The sequence below is a fragment of the Crotalus tigris genome, unplaced genomic scaffold (assembly GCF_016545835.1).
Source record: "Crotalus tigris isolate CLP2741 ecotype Arizona unplaced genomic scaffold, ASM1654583v1 scf7180000017633.3093840, whole genome shotgun sequence".
Classification (NCBI taxonomy): Eukaryota; Metazoa; Chordata; class Lepidosauria; order Squamata; family Viperidae; genus Crotalus; species Crotalus tigris.
In genome coordinates, this window is record NW_024096527.1 from 1,053,995 (window position 1) to 1,071,995 (window position 18,001).

Below are 18,001 nucleotides of genomic sequence, written 5' to 3' on the forward strand. Positions count from 1 at the left end.
ATGCTGACTCTGTAAAACCGCATAGAGAGGGCTGTAAAGCACTTTGAAGTGGTATATAAGTCTTAAGTGCTATTGCATGTCATGTCAGTCATTAAGACCCTCATGTGACCAAGCCATGTTTAACATTTTTGTCATTAAGCAAACCCATTGTCCTCAATGGGTGTTTTTTTGCCAGAAACCAGAGGCACGTGCTGATTTCTGGCAAAAAAAAATGTTGCCTATCGTGGTCATATCAACGCCAAGATGCTGCAAACGGATGTAAATGCAGGCTAGTTCCCAAGTGCCCAAAATGCAATCAAGTGAATGTGGTGGTGGTGGAGAGCAGCCATGGAGCTTCAAATCTGGGTCATAAAAACCTTTGGAATTGAGGTGTGTGTGTGTGTATGTGTGTGTCGTAACTTCAAAAGATCACTAAGTGATTGGTGATAAGTTGAGGACTACCTGTAATAACTTTCATAGGAAATAGGCTTCCAAATGACATGAATCTCACCCTTCCAATCTGTAAGAAAAGGTACAGTCCCATTTTCCTAATGAAGAAAAACAAAGGCCTCAAAAACAAGACAACATTCACTTGAGTTTCAAAGGTAGAAAGCAAAACAAGATCTGTACAAGAGAAAAAAGATGCTACATGCAAGAGAAGAAATCCGACACATGCCAGAAAACGGGAGTTTGCCTGTTCTTGAGTGTGATTATTATTATATCTGGAGAAGAGTTCTACAGTGCCCCTCATCAACATACCCACCTCCTTTTTCTAAAACATACACACACACTAACAGATAAAACTTTATTCCACCTGTAACAGACAGCAGAGGCCAAAAATGTGTAAAAATGTTTTTACCCAAAATAATGCAGCTGCTTTTTTTTCTTCTTCAGTACTGACTAATGGGCAGTGTTAAGTGCTGCTTTTAAAATGGTATTTTCAGGTGTCAAATCTAGTCTTTTCCCTCTATAGCTGAGGCATCTAATTCCATTCAGCACACTTTGAAGCGTACGTGTGGAGCTTGTGAAATTTCACTTCCTGTGTGGATCACTAGAAAAGTTAGTCAGAACAGATGGAGCCCGGCCTCTGGACCCAGTCATTTGAAGTAAAGCTTTTTCTAAATCTTGCCTTAGTTTGAGGCTCGCCATGGGTTACGGACATTCTCATTTTGGGCTACAGAAAAGCTACTTCAACTGGGCAAGGGAGGCCACATTTCAGTTGTTTAAAACAGAAATTCAGCACTGAAAATAGTCTCTGTAAGTCACTGAAGTATCATTTCTGAAACTGGTTGAAAAAGTAAACTTTTGAAAGGTGAAGTTGTTCTAAAGCTAATTCCCTCTTCAAAGTAGTCCAATCCTTAAAAAAAATGATCTCGCTAGGCAATAAAAAGATTGCGAGGTAAGCTGTTTCATTGTTTTAATTCTTCTCCTCAGCTAGGAGGAAAAAACAACATTCACTCTCCAGCTGCTAAATTCTGGGAACTTTGGCTACCAAGAACCCAGGATTGCAAATCTTCTGCACAACACAATCAAGTTTTTTTTTTTTTGCTTGCTTAAATGCTTTTCATGGTTTATGAATTAGAATGAAACTGCTCACACAGAAACTGCACATTATTGCTCCAATTTCAAAAAACGTGAACTTGGCTAAGCTATTCATTTTACCGTAGTAATTTCAAGGAGAGGGGAGTCCGTTGAGCACTCTCCATCAGTGCCCACTCAAACAGAAGATGAACTACGTGCTTGAGCGGTAGAACACCTGTAAACCCTCCTAAGATGTCTAATATCCCAGTTATTCACATTTTTTAAAAAATTACAACTTTGTTTTGTTAAGAGGAGACAGCAAACCAATCTGTCCCAATGACGCAGCATTTGGGCGCTGAGCACTTCCTGGCCACAGTTCAGCTTCTCACTGCTTCGCTGCTTGTCTCCCTGGCTTCTTTTCTTGCTGTCCTCGGCCACTTCCTGGCGCCCCTCCTCGCCCACGGCCTCCAAATACTCCTGTAAACAGAAAGGGGAGGATTATCTCCAGGAGGGAGGGACATGGAGCAGGGGTCCCCAACCCCCAGTCCATGGCATGCCCACAACCGGTCCACACAAACAAACAAAGCCCCATCTGTGGGATGCAGGCAGCACACAAAACCACGCACTCTCCGGTCCGTGGAAAAATCTTTCTCCATGGAACCAGTCCCTGGTGCCCAAAAGGCTGGGGACCTCTGACTTGGAGACAATTCCACCCACATCACACACCATGATGAGCAATCTCTGCTAGGTTTTTATGACCAGTACTGATCAACACTGCGTCAATGTTCAGGTGCTTTGTTTAACAATTGGTTGCTGATTAGGCCACCTAAGTTGTATTTATTAAATTTTTATCCCGCCTTTATTACTTTATAAGTTACTCAAGGCAGCAGGTATAAATATTCCTTCCTTTTCCTATTTTCCCTACAACAACCCTGTAAGGTGGATTGGGTTGGAAGAGAGTGACTGGCCCAAAGTCACCCAGCTGCTTTGATACCTAAGGCAGGACTATAACTCACTGTCTCCTGGTTTCTAGGCCAGCACTTAGCACGGTACACAATGTAGGATTAACCCTGCTGGACCAAGCAATCCAGCAATTAATTGCCAATAGGTGCTAAAAACATGCATCCAGACTAAAGAAACCCATAAACCATTGCCTCCTTGTACTTGCCCTCACCTTTGGTATTCAGAATAGAATGCCATTTAGCAGGTTTTTAACCGTCATGGAAAAATAGGGGTCAATAGACCTAAAGGTCTAATTTGTCTGTAAACAATAACAGATGCTACTCTATTTCATGTGTGAATTCTGTCCAGTTTGAAATCTTCAGTCAATTACCATGGTCTTCTATCTCAACCAAAAATATAAATACAGGCCTCTTGGAAACAAATTTGCCCACTCCCAATTTTCCTTAACTGGGACAGAGAGGCAGACAAACAAACATACAAGAAGGTGGTTATCTTCAGCAGAAGGCAAACCCAGAAATCTTTAAATGAATATTGGACAGCTGAAGCAATAGCTATTAAATGTCAGCTGGAGAATTGGTATGTTCAGAGGCAATCTACCCCTGAATAGTTGCTGAAGGGCAGTTAATATGCCTTCCTGCCCTGAGAACATCTGGTTGATTGCTATGTGAAGCAGGATGCCAGAATCCAGGAAAATTCATTTCTTACTCCTTAGTTAAACCTTGGCCATCAGCTGTCATGGGTAAATCTGTACATACTACTTCACCATAAGCTGCAGAGTAGTTGTGGAGTCAGATGGCCTTGAAACTGAAATGTTAAGTTATAGTAAAAATATACTCCAATCAAAATGCACCACGCAGAATTCTGTAATCCTTGCATCCAAGCCTATGTTGCCACATATGGATACAATGGTTTGTCTTGTCACCCAGTTTAACAAATTGAGAGATCTGTGCCATTGAAATTCCTGTGTTATATCCGGAATGGGTGACAACAATAACAATTTGTAGGCACTGTAATTTTTAAAAGGCGATGTTAGTATGTCAGCATAGACTAGAAGCTGGGGAGTGTGGTAACAGCAAACAGCAGAAAACCACCTATATTTTGTGGTGCTTAAGAACTCTCCCTAAGATGTCTGGATATAGAAGACTTGATGAAATTCACCTTTCAGTAAGCGCCAGGCAAAAAAGTTTGTGGATGCTATCCTTATTCGCCTTGCAAATGTGGGATTCCCAGAATGTTTAAAAGACCATAAGCCAGGTTACTGAAGAATCTCTCTGAACTCTGGTTAGGTCTGAAGGAATTGACTAGCTGGAGGCACAATTACAATAACACTTTGTAGGCACAACACAGCAAAGTTGCTACTTTGGAAAGCAGAACATAGAATAATAAGGTTGGAAGGGACCTTGGAGGTCTTCTAGTCCAACTTCCTGCTCAAGCAACCTATACCATTCTGGACAAATGGCTGCTCTGTCCCTTCTTAAAAAACTTCCAGTGATGGAGCACCCACCACTTCTGGAGGTAAGCTATTCCACTGACTGATGAGACCTTGGGAGATCAAATCAAATTCTCAGGGCCATTGAGAGTTACTGTTCTTTTAATGTCCCAGGAGAGTAACGTGTAGTCTTCCAAATGCCTCCAGAGAAGACTTTTTGAGGTAAACTGCAAGGATACTAACGATTTATCTTTTAAACAGTTCTTATGCCAATTATAAGTAGCTAACGAAAAGGCAGAAAAGTACTCTGCCTTGAAACTTGCTGCATATAGGAGGGAAAAAAGCTAGTTATAACAACTGGAGGAACATTTGTTTTGCCCTCCCAGTCTCCTCATTCAGAAGAAACGGAGCCAAGCTGAGACACAGATAGATACAGATAATTCAGGGGAAGGAGTAGATAGACAGGTTTTCCTCTTCTTTAAATTATGATAATTTGATAAACTGCTGGCAGTAGGACAGATGAAAAGGAACTTCACACAGCATCTCATTTATGGAATGCACAATGTAACAAAGGCTGTTAGATGACCTTAGTATTCATGGAGATCTTCTGAGGAGTATTAACAGAACACTCCACTTCTACTGACAACTGCCCCAGTACTAAAGAGCTGAAATGTAGTATATTCCAGATGTTAACATCAGCTAGGATACCAAGGCTTACTGGAAGGCTGTATCCTACACTTTGCTACAAGAACTGAAGCAAGGGGATACTAACCCAATCTTTACATTGGCCAGAGCCAAATAGCTGCAGAGTGCGCTTCACTATTCCTGCCATAGAGCTCAGCTCCTAATGAAGCAGTGATGAATGGGTGAGATTCATACCTTTTCTTAGTCAGGGTTAATTTAGCCAAGATTTCCTAAATAAACGATGATACGGCTTCAAACAAAATCCTATCTAAAAGCAACACATTCTGGCTTAGTGCAGAGTTTGAATGGGATCGTTCAGGAAGTTTTCAACCCCATGGCTCCAAGTGTTGTGATTTTAATGATCGTGGAAAAGTTTCCCAACTTCCTCCCAAGATTTTACTCACCTCGCCCAGTGCCACCGATGCCACGTCCTTTCTGCTGCTTCTGTTGCTGCATCCCACCACGGCCACGGCCTTTGGAGACCACTTCTTCTTTCACCATATCGATGATCTCATCAGGAATGCGCAGGTATTTGATGGTGCTGCCACGGATGTAACATTCAGGCATCCTCCAGAATTTGTCTCCATCCTTTCCAAGAAAATACACAAGGAAGAAGGATGAAGCCTCAGACTGTTGTTACTCTCAGTAGCCTGGGTTTTGAATTTTCAATTATATTAAAAGCAGGACATTGAGATTCAATCGGTTTGTTTCCATATAGCATCAACCTGGTGAACTCTCTAGCTTCCTCTTTCCGCTACGTATTCAAAATGGACAATGATTTTATATACTTTCTTTTGAGAGCAGGCAACAGAATTTCATTTTTATTGTGGGCCAGTATGCTCACAGTAAAAAAAAATGACAATAAAGGTTAATTTATCTTATCTATTTTATCTTATATTTATTTATTTATTCCTTATCATTTTACAAAACAACGGTCTGATTAAAAATCAGTATCTTGGAAAGAGAGACCAAATATTTTTTAAATCTTCAAAAAATAATATTCACCATGTCAGACGTATGTCAAAAGTTCTTTTTAATTATATTAAAAAATGGCTTAAAGCACCTATAAAAGTTATTTTAAGAGTTTAATAGGGAGAATTCTCACTGCCTTCCCATTGTTTGTGACCCATTAATACTATGTTTTCTCTTCCTGAACCAAATATTGTTTTTCCCTCTCAAATTTCTCTCTGTTAAGAAGCAAAATGTTTTTATTTCCTAAAAGGCTGTCAAGGCCCAACCAATATGCTATCTGGAGGGAGATGTCAGGCTGATAGCACCACCTAGTGGGCAACTAACAAATATAAAATATTTAGAAACAGACGTGGGATCACCAAGATTGAGTTTAGGAAGTAGTACTCAACTTATGCCTTATTTGTTTAATGATCATTCAAAGTTAACATGGCACTGAAAAAAATTGATGTACAACTGGGCCACACAACTGTTGCACACCGTCTCTGTGGTCACATGATCAAAATTTGGGCCTTGGCAACTGGCATTTATGACGTTTCCAGTGTCCTGGTGGCACATGATTGCATTTGTGATTTTCTCAGCCAGCTTCTAACAAGCAAAATTGATGGGGAAAGTCAGGTTTGCTTACAGCCATGTGATTCACTTAATGACCATGGTGATTTGCTTAACTGTAACAACAACTTTCACTACTTTGCAATCAAAGTACAAGCAATTCCTAAAGCCTATATAAATGTTTTCTACATGATCATTCTTCTGATTTCATTTCTGTCCTCCTACTTTAGACATGTCAAACACAAGGCCCGGGGGCCAGATGCGGCCCGCGAAGTGGTTTCATGTGGCCCACGAAGCCATCCTGGAAATAGTGAGGGAATGGCCCCACTGCCTTGGCCCTGGCCCAGGCTGCGTTTCTTGCCTGTTTTTCTCCCTCCCTCATCTCAAATATTTCCCCACCACTCTGTACTTAGGAAGGAAGAAAAAAAAGAAGGAAAGAAAGAAGGGGAGGGAGGGTCTGAGAGAAGTCCTGCTTTAGTCCTGCCCTGCTGCCCTTTCGCCATCCCCTTGCCCCCTCCTCCTGGCCTATCCTGGGGGGGTCTCCCATCCTATTGCTAAGGAAGCTTTGGATACAAAGCCGGGTCTCCTCCCATGGAGAGGGAATGGGCCTCCCTCTGACTTTGCCCTCGTACCCATCATGAGCAACCTGGCTAAGGAGAGCAAGCATAGCAGCAGCAGCCTTGAGGAGGAGGTAAGTGCAGCTGGGCGCCCCCTTGGGGAAGTGGGGCTGGGCTTGGTGCCGTGGGTGCTTGAGGGCCAGGCTGGGCATTTAACCTCTGCTGCCCAGGGCTCCAGGCAGCCTGCACCACCATCCAGCTCCTCCCCCCGCATGGCCTGAGAGGAACAGTGAGGCTCCTCCAGTGGACCATGCCTTGGCACTTGCCCTGGTTCCACCCCTTCTGCCAGAGACCCTCAGATCTGTCCCACTCCTGCCCAGGCCCCCACAGGCACCCTTGACACGAATGATGTAGAGTTGGCCACGCCCACCCAATAGGCCACACCCAAACTACACCCACCCAGTAGGCTGCACCCCCCCCTGACCACACCCCCCCCCGAGGGCAACCGCAATGCTGATGCAGCCCTCAATGAAAATGAGTTTGACACTCTTCTCCTACTTTATCAAAACTGGCAGCCCTCGTCCATAGCAGAAAAGCATAGCGGCTGTCCTTACCCTTGATGTGCAAATAACTTCTCGAAGATTGATGTTCATCCAGTTATCACAGCTAACCAAGTGGCCATTGTAAGTTTCACCATTTTTGAGTTCCACCAGCTGAAAAGACCAAACAGGCAATATAACAAGAGAGTATAGTAGTGCAATTTCGTTAAGAAATAGTAGTTCATTCTCATAAAACAAAAACCTGTTTTCTTCCTCGCCCATTGCTATTTCCTCCACACATACATATAACATATCCAATAAGCTATTGCCTTTCAAGTTAGGTACCACAGTTATTAGATGGAAATATTTAACAAGTAAGTGCTGGAGCACATAACACCAGACATATCACTAGAAGTCAAAAATCACAAAACTGCGTCTTACTTATTTTGGCCATGTCATCCAGGGGAATTTACTGAAGAAAGCATTTAGGCTTGGAAGAGTTAGCAGTAAAAGGAAACCAGGGTGCCAAAGAACATGGTGGCTGGACACTACCAAAGCTGACACCAGCCAGAGCATAGAGAAACTCAAGTATTGCAAGACTGGAAGATGGGGAGAGACCTGGCCCACAGAATCGCCAAGAGTCATACACGAGTGATTGGATAATACCATCATCACAATCATTTAACATGTACAAATCTTTCCTAAGTTTAAAAGAATACTGTTATCAAAAAACTTTTGCACACTATTTCAGATTCTATTTGTCTGCCACCCCCACCCACTTGGGGAGGATTTTAATTAATTTTTCTCTTGACAAATGCATTTTTTTCACCCAGTGAATTCAGTTTTATAGGAGCATTTAATTAGAGGGGTGACTTCAGAACTTTTTTTGAATGTTCCAGTCCTGAAACAAAATAGGACACGTGAATCAAGGGTGTATTTTTTTTTTAAAAGGCAACTGGATTTTGTTTTTCCTTGAAGACATTTCTCTTCTCATCCAAGAAGCTTCTTCAGTTCCTCATCCAAGAAGCTTCTTCGGGAACCTTTCTTCAGGAAACATTTATAGGCCATGTGTACTGTAACTTTGAGTGGTTTGACTGTTTCACCTACTGCATTTGGATTTTTAAATAGTAAATTTTTCAGCCTAGCTCTTGTCATTACTTCAGAGTGGATGGGAACATCTGGAACTTGGAATGCTGGCACAAAATAGCATCGAGCCCAGTGAATATCCATGTATACATAGAACTGTGCATCTCATTTAGTGGTTTGTTAACTCATTTAAAAGTTTGTTAACTCTTTTGAATTTCCAATATTTCTGCATACATTTCTGCATAAAACATAATGTGTTCTCCATATTTCCTAAAACTAAGGAGAACCCAATTAAACAAATGAGTCCAAAACACAACACCTGTCCATTTATTTATTGAGGAAAATAATCCAAAGCTACATATCGAAAATTCAAAAAGGCTCACAAACTTTTAAGCACCACAGTAGATTAATGCACAACAACTATGATAAGGTTGGTTGGGTTTGATGAACTTGAGAGATGCTTTCACTGATTTGTGTACTCTGTGCATGCTTTTGTATCTCATTGGCAATTATGTATTTTTTTTTTAACTCTCTATCTGTAAACAAAAGTAGCAGTGAGGACCAATATAGGGGTTTTATTTGGCTGTGCCTGGTAGGAATTGTATTGGCTGCAAAATAACTTTCAGTTGCAATTCAAGGCGCTAGGTGTCACCTTTAAAGACTTCCATACCTCCAAATTGAATTTAGCCATCAGACAGGAGACTTGCTGGGGGGGGGGGGGGGGACTCAACTGTAAAGGAATGCTATCTTGAGGGACTCTGGGCTTGAGCTTACTCAGTGACAGCTTTCCTCTTTTGGGAAAACTATTCCCAAACATCCACACCATCTCCTCTTTACTCTGTTTTCTGACATCATTAAACATATGGCTCTTCAAAAAGGCACTAGATGAGTAAGATCATGTTCCACTTGAATATCTGTGCATCACAGACTTTATTATAATTACGATCAGTTATAATAAATATACACCACTTAACTTAGCATACTACATGCTATCACACTATTAAGCACTTTTTATTATTTGAAAACTTTCTACCTATGGGCCACTAAGTGAGCAAGTTTGATATTCAGAAAATTAACAGCTACAATGTTTATTATATCGTTAAGGGTATTTTCAATTTAACATTTTCACATCACTTCTCTGGTTCTTTTTATTCATTTTGGAAGCTTTGCTCTCATCTTTGAAAAGATTAAAAAAGTTGTATTATTGGATCTTCTACATGTTACATATCTTTATATTTTAAATTACCTAGCATATTATTTTGTAATACAACATATAAAGCATTGTTTAAAATCAATGCAGAGTACTTACATTTAAAAAGTATTTTTATATAAATGCATTGCTTTGTATATTTATATTATTGAAAACCTTTACAGGCCAATAGATATGGAAGTGTAATGTACAATAATTAATACAATTTGTTCCTTTGAAAAAAATCAAAGCACTGTTACCAAATTTCCATTTAGACACTAACTGGAACAACAGCTTTGCTAAGCATTAAATATTTGCAGGTTAGTCTCTAATCCTAGGATAAGATATACAAAAGATGGAAGCCACAAAAAGTATCCAGAATTAAAGCAAATACAGGTAGTCTTTGACTTACAAAAGTTCATTTAGCAACTGTTCAAAGTTACAATGGCACTGAAAAAAAGTGATTTATCACTGTTTTTCACACTTATGACCATTGCAGCATCCCCATGATCATGTGATTAAAATTCAGACGCTTGGCAACTGACTCATATTTATGACGGTTACAGTGCCCCGGGGTCATGTAATCCCCTTTTGTGACCTTCTGACAAGCAAAGTCAATGGGGAAGCCAGGTTCACTTAACAACCGTGTTACTAACTTAACCACTGCAGTGATTCATTTAACAAGTGGCAAGAGAGGTTGTAAAATGGGGCAAAACTCACTTAAATGTCTCGTTTAGCAACAGAAATGTTGGACTCAGTTGTGGTCATAAGTCAAGGACTAATTGTATTTTGGAACTTCCAAAAAGCTTTCTTTGCAAATAAAAGACTTACACTTTTATCCTAATAACCAAGTCCAATAACTTACCATTGGGTGGTTCTGTGCCGTTTTCAGCAAGGACAGTGGAAGCTGTAATAGAAAGTTCAACAGCTTGAGAAACATACCCAGAGTATAAATAAGCTGCCAGAGCAATTTCATCTTGTAGTTTTTTACAATATTTGCTGTCACTCTTGTCAGGAGACTGCCTCACACTGTGAAGTACTCCTCCTGCTCTTAACACAAGTAGAACCGGCATGGTTCATCCCCTCCCAATTTCAAGCTCCTAACATAAAAATTCATCTGGATCAAAAACCATCTTCCTATTGTAGACTATTCCCATTATGGGTCCCAAAACATCTCCAACAACAGTATCAACCGAGACCGTTGAAAGATAATTCCCTTGTTTTATTGTGGTGTTCATCAGCAGCACATGGTTTTCAAATGGACTAGATCTGAAGATCAAGGTTTTCATGGCCAGCAGCCACTGACAAATAAATTAAGAGTTTATTTTTTTTAAATTTTTTTATTATTTTTCACCATACACCCAAACAAACTTAAAATACATAAACATAAATCTTTTCTTTTAACAGAACAGTACATTTTAAGCATTCTTTACATCTTATTTACATTTTATGTACATCAATAATTATGTCTTTTCCTTTCTCTGTTCTACCCAATTATAACATTTATTCCAAATTTCATAAAATTCTGTCGCTTCCTTGTCTTTTAATTCTAATGTAAGTTTATTCATTTCTGCGCATTCCAAGATTTTGTACATAATCATATCATTTGTGGGAATATTTTCACTCTTCCAACATTGAGCATATGCTATACGAGCTGTAGTCAATATGTTTATAATGATATGTTGGAGTTGTTTTTCCATCTTTAAATTTATTATGCCCAAAAGAAATAATTCTGGTTTAAAATCCATTTGTATCTCCGTTATCTCCTGTATCCAATCTCTTATTCGTTCCCAATAATTTTTTGCTTTGGGGCACAGCCACCACACGTGATAAAATGTTTCTTCTCTAATTTTACATTTCCAACACTTCGGGTCTATATTTTTATACAGTGTTAAATGCCATCTGTAAATCATTTTATATTGATTCTCTCTGTATGCAGTTGATAGCGTCAATTTGCAATTTATGTTCCATAATCTTTCTCATTCCTCTAAATTTATATTTCGCCCCACATTTTGTGCCCACACGATCATTGGCCCCTTCACTATTTCTTCCTTTAACTCTATCTCTAATAGGTATTTATAAATTTTTGATAATAGTTTTCCTTCCTTACTTATTAGAATTTTATCAAGTTGGTGTGGGGTCTGACTAATTCCATGTTCTTGCCTATCCCTATTATATCTAGATTGAATTTGTAAATACGGCCACCAATCTATGGGTATTCTTTGTTCCTCCAACTCTCAAGAGTTTAATTGAGGTATTTTACGATGGAAATAAGTTTCAACCAAGCCCTCAGCTCTAACGTTTGTGAAGAAAAGATTCTTTCACCACTTTCCTTTAAGCAGCTAGACTAAAGAGTTTTCCATAAACCAACAGATCATGCCTTTCATTGTGAAATGCCGTTAGTCATAATGGTATTAATCCAGTAATCGTTTTTATATTTTGAAAAGTAGGGCAACATAGTCTCAATTTCTAAAACCAAATTGGAAGAAGTCAAATTAAGAACAATGGACAGACCAAAATTGTATTTAATCCCACATCATAAACAGATGACTAGCTTTACAACCACCAACATCTTCTTGCTTATGCTAAGGCAGGATATATTTCCAGGAAAATCGTTCAATTATTTCACAGTAAACCCTAAAATAATCAAAGTAATGTTAGCAGGCTCTCTAAAGCCTAACAAGGAATAACACTTATTTGAGATGGTTTAAACATATCTCTAAATACATTCTCCCGGTGAGAATTGTTTTTATAACAATAAAAAGCAGCACTATAAAAACAAACAGCTATAGACCAAATTAAACTGGAGAGAAATATCTATAGTTTAATAACATTTTATTTTCCTGGTTTATGTAGAAACTACTCTCTCACAAAACAAGCTAGCCCCTAATACTTTACCCCACTTCAGTTCCAAAATCCTAAAAGACTCAAATTGCATAACTCATGCTACTACTGAGATTTACTCATGAGTGAAACAGCATAGCCACAAAGGGACAATCCTAAATTCACGCCTCTGAGCAAGCCTCATTAAAGGCAATACAAAATTATTTTAAAATAAATGTGCTGAAACAAGTAGCCCTAATTATCCTTAACTAACAATGAGTTTAATTCTTATTCTTAACTCTTATTCTTAAACAGAAATAAAATTTTCTCCGTTAGCTCCCTCTCCCCATTCGCAAGTCTCACCATCCTTCTATCTGCGATGCCACAGTAACGTCAACTTCCACTTCCGCCTGCAGGACTTCCGCCCGCCTTAAGCCAAGGCTTCGCTCTATAGCCAATCAGCATATAGTGCCGGACATCCAATGAGAAGCTTCCGTCGAGGTTCTTGAAATTCAGTCCTAAAGGAGACGTACAGTATTTGATCACTACTGTAGCGTAAGCCTCGCGGGGGGGAGGGAGAAGGATAATACCCACAATGCAACGGAGGCTATAACTACGAACTTGTTTCCCTCTGACCGAGGAATGATATGCGCTTGCGCACAAGAGCTTATCCTAAATACGCAAGATAACTTTTTTTGTGGAGTTTCTGTGTTTTCTTTTGCCTGTATTAAAAAAGAAAGTGTATTTAATGTTAAATAAAACTGTAGCTTCTGTAGTAATATATAAATAATGTGCATATAAAATATTTTGATGTAATTCTATACATTATAGGATTTATAGCATTATTTTGTAAGAATTGTACAGGTCAATCCTTCTGAGGTTTGTAACCTCATTTCTATGACAAAGGAAAATAATTACAGATTTGCTATGATGTCATTCAACATAAATAGTCTACTCTAGCATAATAAAATTTAGCAGAAATGATGTATACAATATTGAAAACTAAAATTGAATTTATCCCAAAAGGAAGCTATAACAACAACGATGCATTGTGCTGCCTTGGATCAGAGATCTAGCATTTTATGTTGATTGATGTCTTAACGCTTCACTATAACCTTGGTAATTGAACTTTATCTCTTAATATGTGTATATAATTCTCATCATTAATGCTCTTTATGATATTCTCCATGTATGCATCAAATCCCCTGTTTAAAGACTGTTGGGTTATCTATTCAGTCTAATGCCATGAAAAGAAGAATGTCAGACTCCAAAAAATGTAATGAAAAAGTATATATTAGATTTATATATATTTAGACAGTTGCAAAAGCCAGTCAACTTTAGTTTATTCATAGAATCATAGAAATGAAAAGGGTCACTGAAGCTAACCCTCAGTTCATTGCAGGAATCCAAAGGAAAGAATCCTTGACAGATGGCTGTTCAGCTGCTGCTTGAAACAAAATCAGTGAAGAGACTTCAGTGAAACACTCTTTGTCTTGGTAACTGATTCTCCTCTCAACTACATTCTCTATTAGGTGATTTTTTCCCTATATAGTAACATTCAACCAAGAGCCATTTTGGTTTAAAATGGTTCAAGCACAAGCACAAGGGCACACACAAGACCAGGGGTCTTCAAACTTGGCCCTTTTATGACTTGTGGACTTCAACTACCAGAATTCCTCAGCTAGCGTGCCTGGCTGAGGAATTCGGGGGGGGGGTTGAAGTCCACAAGTCATAAAAGGGCCAAGTTTGAAGACCCCTGCACTAGACAATGTTTTTTTCAACCTTGGTAACTTTAAGATGTGTGGACTTCAACTCCCAGAATTTCTCAGTCAGCATGCTGATTTGAGGAATTCAGGGAGTTGAAGTCCCTACATCTTAAAGTTGCTGTAGATTCACTACAGCTGAGTGCCAAAGAATTGAGGCCTTTGAACTATGGTGCTGGAGAACACTCCTGCGAGTCCCTTGGACTGCAAGGCGTTCAAACCGGTCAGTTTGAACGACTTGCAGTCCAAGGGACTCGCAAGTTAAATAGGCAGGGCGACAGTATACAGCCTTGCCGGACTCCTTTTCCAATTTTGAACCAATCAGTGGTTCCGTGTCCAGTTCTCATTGTTGCTTCTATATGCGGGTCAAGAAGCAACAGTGAGAACTGGACACGGAACCACTGATTGGTTCAAAATTGGAAAAGGAGTCCGGCAAGGCTGTATACTGTCGCCCTGCCTATTTAACTTATATGCAGAGCACATCATGAGAAAGGCAGGGCTAGATGAATCAAAAGTTGGAATTAAGATTGCCGGGAGAAATATCAACAACCTAAGATATGCAGATGATACACTCTAATGGCAGAAAGTGAAGAGGAACTAAAGAGCCTCTTGATGCGGGTGAAGAAGGAGAGTGCAAAAGTTGGCTTGAAACTCAACATTAAGAAAACCAAAATCATGGCATCCGGCCCTCTCAATTCCTGGCAAATAGATGGGGAAGAAATGGAGTAGTGACAGATTTTATTTTTCTGGGCTCCAAAATCACCTCAGATGGGGACTGCAGCCAAGAAATTAAAAGACGCTTGCTCCTGGGGAGGAAAGCTATGGCAAATCTAGACAGCATACTAAAAAGCAGAGACATCACCCTGCCAACAAAAGTACGTATAGTCCAGGCCATGGTTTTCCCAGTTTCAATGTATGGCTGTGAAAGTTGGACCATAAGAAAGGCTGAGCGCAAAAGAATTGAGGCCTTTGAACTATGGTGCTGGAGAAGACTCCTGCGAGTCCCTTGGACTGCAAGGCGTTCAAACCGGTCAGTCCTAGAAGGGATCAACCCCGACTGCTCTTTAGAAGGCCAGATCCTGAAGTTGAAACTCAAATACTTTGGCCACCTAATGAGAAGGAAGGACTCACTGGAGAAGGGCCTAATGCTGGGAAAGATTGAGGGCAATAGAAGAAGGGGACGACAGAGAATGAGATGGCTGGATGAGTCACTGAAGAGCAGGTGTGAACTTAAATGGACTCCAGAAGATGGTAGAGGACAGGAAGACCTGGAGGAATGTTGTCCATGGGGTCACGATGGGTCGGACACGACTTCGCAATTAACAACAACAGGATTCACTTTAAGCAGAAAGCCATTTGTAGATTTGGGGCCAGTCACTCTCAGGAAAAAAAAGCAATAGCAAACCAAGTCCAAACATATTGCCAAAGCTAGTTACCAAGGCTAGTCCAGTCAACAGGTGTCAAAACTGACTCAAAAACACAGACACAACCCATTCAATTGAAAGGTGCTTTCATGTAAATTTAAGAGCACTTTTTTCTGTGTAACACTAGAGTACAATTATATTCCATCTCAATCAGCTTCAAAAAACTAAAAGCCAATCATACACATGGCTTACTGTTTTGTGTGATCTGAATCCCAGTGTCTAGTGGTAAATTACTTCACAATGAGTAGGTGAAAACATTAAAAAGTTATTTTAATAAAGAAAGCAAGTTCTGTAGCTCTGTTTAGAAATTGCCGATCTTTACAAACCTGATTTAAGACATATGAGGATGTTTGCAAAAGGTTGTATTATCTCTACTACAGTAAGTTAATGTTTCTTGAAAAGAACAAAGAATACAGTATGATAAATATTCTGTATGTTGCAATGTAAGAAGACCTGGATTCTAGTGCACTTTCACTTGCTCTGGATGAAAGGGACCCATTGGTTTATCTCAGCATAATCTATTCGGCAGGTTTGTTGTTCTGGAGAAAAATAAGAGGGATTATTACATATACCTTACTGTCTTGAGCTCCTAATGAAAGTTTGGAAATAAACACATTTTACACTTAGCACAAATACCTGAGAAGATCTTTGCCAGAGGTAAAGGTTACATACTGTATAAAGATTAAACATCCGGCAGTTTTTTCCTGGAAAAAATAGTCAAGCAAGTCAATGGTATCTGGTAATTGTTTGCTTTAAAATCCTTTTCAGACCATACACCAATAGTAACAGGAATGCAACCTTTGTTCTTGCTATGATATTGGCTGGGTTTCATTACATAGTTTAGCTGACTCAGCTGCTTATTTCAAGTACTGTAGCTAAGATAAAGTACAGACAACTGTGACAAACTTTGATTTCTCCTAGGTTAGCTGAGTAATTCAGCATATACTTTGTGTGCAAAAGGTCTACTTTATAAAGCCTGGTGGGGCTTAGAAAAATATTTATCCAAAGCCTTAGGGAGGATCTGATAATCCTGGATAAGGCATTCCCATATAATTATTTTGTCAAAGCATCTTTGTAAGAAATGCAGCATATAATGATAACAGCAACAATACCATTATAGAAATAAAAATGGTATTAGACCAAAGGTTAATAGGATTAATGGGAAAGAACTACAACTCCCAGGGGACTTTGGAATGGAAGTCATGGCCATTAATCAGTGCAGTTTAGCATGGACGATGTGCTGATGGAGCAGAACCTCTGCTGTCCTGTACTGAAGGAGATTGGGAAAGAACAAGCTTTGTGACTGCACTATTAAAAAGCAAAGATAAATATGCTGTGCCGCTCTAGCCTTGCAAGCGTTCTTCCTCTATTGTTTTTCTTCCCTGCGCCGTGCCTCCGCCTTTTCTGCTGCGAGTAGGTGGGGTTTGGGTGTGGTCACGCGATCTCCTCCAATGGGCGGGGTCTAGGCCCTGAGTGGGGCGGGATTGCTGCTCACTCCTCCAGTCAGTCGCCTCAAGTTGGTCGGGCAGAAGAGAGCGAGGGAAGCAAAGCCATGGAGAAGACCCGGCGGCCCGTAGTGGTGACTGGTAAGGGCGGAGGGAGAGGACAACAGGAAGGGGGGGGGCTATGAGGAGTGGGACCATTCCAAAGGGGGAGGGAAGAGGAAGGTTTGAGGGTTGAGCTTCGTCTTCCCCCCGCATTAAGTAACCCCCCCAAAATAGTTCCTCTTTTCTTTTGGTCCCAGCACAAACATTAAAGCCTGACATTCTTTTTGCTGGTTAGGGGAGATGTATAATGTAATATAAGCCCCATGGAGTAATTTGTTCCTCTTCCTTCAATAAACTTTCTCTTTTAAGCATATAACAGAGTGGGTCGTCCTGTGGTTTTTTTTTTAAAAAACTCCACGTGAAGTATGTCTTTTCCCATTCCTTCCTGAATGTTGCGTTCTCCAGAGTATTGATATTCCGGATTAACTGGATCGAGTAATGCAATCCTCTTTAAAAACGGTCCTGTTTGATTTATCTGTGAATGTACTCAACCCATGACTTGCTCCCCGTGTTCCTCTCAGTATTTGTCTCTCCCGTAAATCTTTTATTCTCTTTTAATTTTCCTTAGCCTTGCTAACTCGCCTCTTGTAATAATGCCCCCATAGGCTATTGCCAACTAGTGAGAAGCTTTTTGTCATGTTTGTTTATACTTATTCATAATGCTTCATCTTTCTACAAAAACTTGAGTTTATTAGAAATGAATGTTTGGGGGTGGATGAGCAAGGAGGCTCCTTAGCAGTGGTTGGTGAAGGGAGAGAAGGAGTAGTAGAAGGAATCTACTCTGTGTAAGATACACATAGATGTGTGAGGATCTTTTAGTGAGTCTCACTGCACAACCTCGGGTGTGACTTGTTTAGCAGAAGGTTAGGGGTTATTCTGATATAGAAAGTGTGTTGTTGTCACCATTTCAAGGTGGTGCTACTTGTTAGTAATATGGTAGATATTTTTTTTTTCATTTTCCCCATTTTAAGGGGGA

The 18,001-nt window shown here is 39.9% G+C and overlaps 2 protein-coding genes across 3 annotated transcripts in view; one reads left to right on the plus strand and one right to left on the minus strand.

The window, feature by feature from the left end:
* Positions 1–770: 770 nt before the first annotated feature.
* LSM4 (LSM4 homolog, U6 small nuclear RNA and mRNA degradation associated) lies at positions 771–12,766 on the minus strand. Its single transcript, XM_039334692.1, has 5 exons — positions 12,655–12,766; positions 10,334–10,375; positions 7,269–7,367; positions 4,981–5,164; positions 771–1,977 (listed from the first exon to the last, which is right to left on the minus strand). Exons 1-5 carry the CDS (start codon positions 12,655–12,657, stop codon positions 1,886–1,888), a joined length of 420 nt encoding a protein of 139 aa, XP_039190626.1. The 5' UTR covers positions 12,658–12,766; the 3' UTR covers positions 771–1,885.
* A 4,153-nt stretch (positions 12,767–16,919) lies between these two features.
* Positions 16,920–18,001, plus strand: part of PGPEP1 (pyroglutamyl-peptidase I) — a 36,984-nt gene continuing 35,902 nt past the window's right edge. The window contains exon 1 of one of the 2 annotated variants that reach the window (XM_039334687.1): positions 16,920–17,064. In XM_039334687.1, coding sequence (XP_039190621.1) covers positions 17,031–17,064 — 34 coding nt within the window. In that variant the 5' untranslated portion in view covers positions 16,920–17,030. The remainder of the gene's footprint in view (positions 17,065–18,001) is intronic. The other variant, XM_039334688.1, reaches the window with a different exon arrangement.